Source organism: Chinchilla lanigera, unplaced genomic scaffold, assembly GCF_000276665.1.
Source record: "Chinchilla lanigera isolate Chin_1 unplaced genomic scaffold, ChiLan1.0 scaffold00152, whole genome shotgun sequence".
NCBI lineage: Eukaryota > Metazoa > Chordata > Mammalia > Rodentia > Chinchillidae > Chinchilla > Chinchilla lanigera.
Genome location: NW_004955553.1, coordinates 2083158 through 2085750, shown reverse-complemented (window position 1 = coordinate 2085750; position 2593 = coordinate 2083158). Strand labels below are relative to the sequence as shown.

At 41.0% G+C, this 2593-nt stretch overlaps 1 protein-coding gene across 1 annotated transcript in view; it reads right to left on the bottom strand.

The window, feature by feature from the left end:
* The window catches only part of Nup85 (nucleoporin 85kDa), a gene marked incomplete in the record, with an annotated part of 28477 nt that overhangs the window by 22144 nt on the left and 3740 nt on the right, over window positions 1-2593 (bottom strand). The window contains 1 exon segment of the mRNA XM_013508631.1: window positions 76-238. Within this exon segment, the coding sequence (XP_013364085.1) occupies window positions 76-238 (163 nt within the window).

The following is a 2593-nucleotide window of genomic DNA, read 5'->3' as shown; positions in this document are numbered from 1 at the left end:
AAAACAAAACAAAAGAATGCATTTGGTTTTTCACAGTTTAGTTGTAGACGTTAGCATCTAAAGTAGCCAACTTACTGAGCTTTTCTGGATTTTCCAGTCAATTCTTCTTCAATTCTCTGAAGGCCCACAAAGATTCCATGTGACTCATTGAACAGTTTTCTCAAAATTTTAGAATAAACATCTACATCCTTCCGGATGATATGGATAAAGGGGCAGCCTGGTACCATCTCAGATTTTTCTGAAACAGAACAGGAAAAAATAATTTGACTTATCATCATCTCCCCTAAAAGAAAATGCATTCAGAAACAAATGCAAACCTGTAATTCCAGCATTCAGGAGGCTGAGGTAGAAGGATTGCCTCAAATTTTTTTTTTTTGGTACCAGAAATCAAATTCAGGACCTTGTGCTTGCCAGGCAAGCGCTTGTGCCGCTGAGCTATATCCCTGGCCCTGCCTCAAATTTAAAGCTATCCTGAGGACATAATGAGTTCAAAACCAACCTGAAAAAAAAAAAAAAAACCAACCTGAACTACGTACAGTAGTGAGAACCCCTATCAAACAAATAAACAAAAGCTTTAGTGAGCTTTGCTGGGTGTGAAGGCATAACCTAATCTCAACTGTTCTGGAGGGTTGAAGCAGGAGGATGAAACATTAAAGGCCTTCCTGGGCAATTTAGTGAGACCCTGTCCACACTGTCAGAATTTAAAAAAAAAACAAAACTAGAAATACAGCTCAGCAGTAGAGACTCTGGCTACCATCCTCAGTATCAGACAGACAGACAGAGCAAGCTTTAGCTCCTGTGATACTAATTTCATTTACAAAAACTAAAGTTTATACCAAGTGTAGTGATGCATAACTGTACAGTGCTCCAAAGGCTGAGGTAGGAGGATTACCTGGAGTTCAGGGCCAGACCAAACTGCATAGTGAGATCCTCTCTCAAAACAACAAAAAACCAAAAGCGTAGTTTTCATTTATAGACACTAAAGTCAGGGGCTGGGGATATAGCTCACTGGTACACAGCCTACCTGATAAGTACAAGGTCCTGAGTTGGATTCTTAGCTCAAAAAAAAAAAACAAAAAACCTTAAAGTAAGTGGCAGAATGCTTGCCTACCCCAGCATCAATCCATAAGGCCACAGGTGCAAGGCCTAACATCCCCCAATTCACATATAAAAAAAGACATCCAGCCTGGCATGGAGGCGCACCTGTAATCCCAGCACTTGGGAGGCTGAGGCAGGAGGATCATTCCAATTTCGAGACCAGCTTAGACTACAAAGAGAGCTCAAGGCCAGCCTGAACTATATAGTGAGACCCTGTCTCAAAAAAGACAAAAAAAAAAGAAGAGTGATGTGAATTACAAATTATTGATGACCTACACATCATGAATTTTATTTTTAAGTACTCGGATTGAACCTAGAACTTTGTACATATAAAGCGTGTGCTCTATCACTGAGCTATATTCCCGCTTTCTATATATAATCTTATATATTATTATTATTATTTTAGATGAAGCCTCACTTTCCACTCACACTGGCCTCTAATGTGAATTCATCTTAGGGGCTGGGGATTTAGCTCAGTGGCACAGAGCCTGCCTGGCAAGTACAAGGTTGTGAGTTTGATTCCCAGTACTGAAGGAAGAAATAAATAAATAAATAAATAAATTCATCTTGCCACGGCCTCCCAAATGCTGGAATTACAGACACAGTACGTATGTCATTGTGCTAGTCGAATTTGTGTGTGTGGTTCTAGGGATTAAACACAGGGCCTCTGTACTGAGTTACATTCTAAGCCCTTTTTTACACGTTAGTTTAAGGCAAGGGGGGGCTGGAGATTTAGCTCAGTGGCACAGTGCCTGCCTGGCAAGTGCAAGGTCATGAGTTCAATCCCTGGTACTGGGAAAAAAAAAAAGAAAGAAGGCAAGGTATTGCTAAAAAGTTGTGCTGACTGGACTCAAACTTGAGATGCTCTTTTTTCAACCTCCCAGAGTGCCAGGACTACAAGCATGTGCACCATGCCCAGCTGAAATTTTAAACATAAATGTTTATACTCCTCAGCCCACTAGCACACTGTAGAACTACCTTTTGGCCTCCATCAACTGAAATATACCGGGGAAAAAAATTAAAAACTGTGAGAAAAAAGCTGTGAGCTTAACTTTTTTTCACTTAACATTAGCCTAGATAAAAATCAATAAATAAGGGGCTGGGAATTTAGCTCAGTGACACAGCGCCTGCCTGGCAAGCACAAGGTCATGAGTTTGATTCCCGGTACGGGAGTTGGGGGGATCAATAAATAAAATAAAGATGACTTTGATCAACTAAATTTTTTTTTTTTTTTGGTACTGGGAATCAAACTCAGGACCTTGCACTTGCCAGGCAGGCGCTTGTGCCACTGAGCTATATCCCCGACCCCTAAATATTATTTTTGAAGCTGCGTATGGTGGGGTACACCTAAAATCCCAGCACAGTGTGAAGCTGAGGCCAGAAAATTCCAGACCAGGCCCTATCTTGGGCAACTTAATGACTTAGTGAGACCCTGGCCATGAATTGAAGACCGGCCTGTATAAACTGCATAGCAAGACTCTGTCTCAAAAAAAAA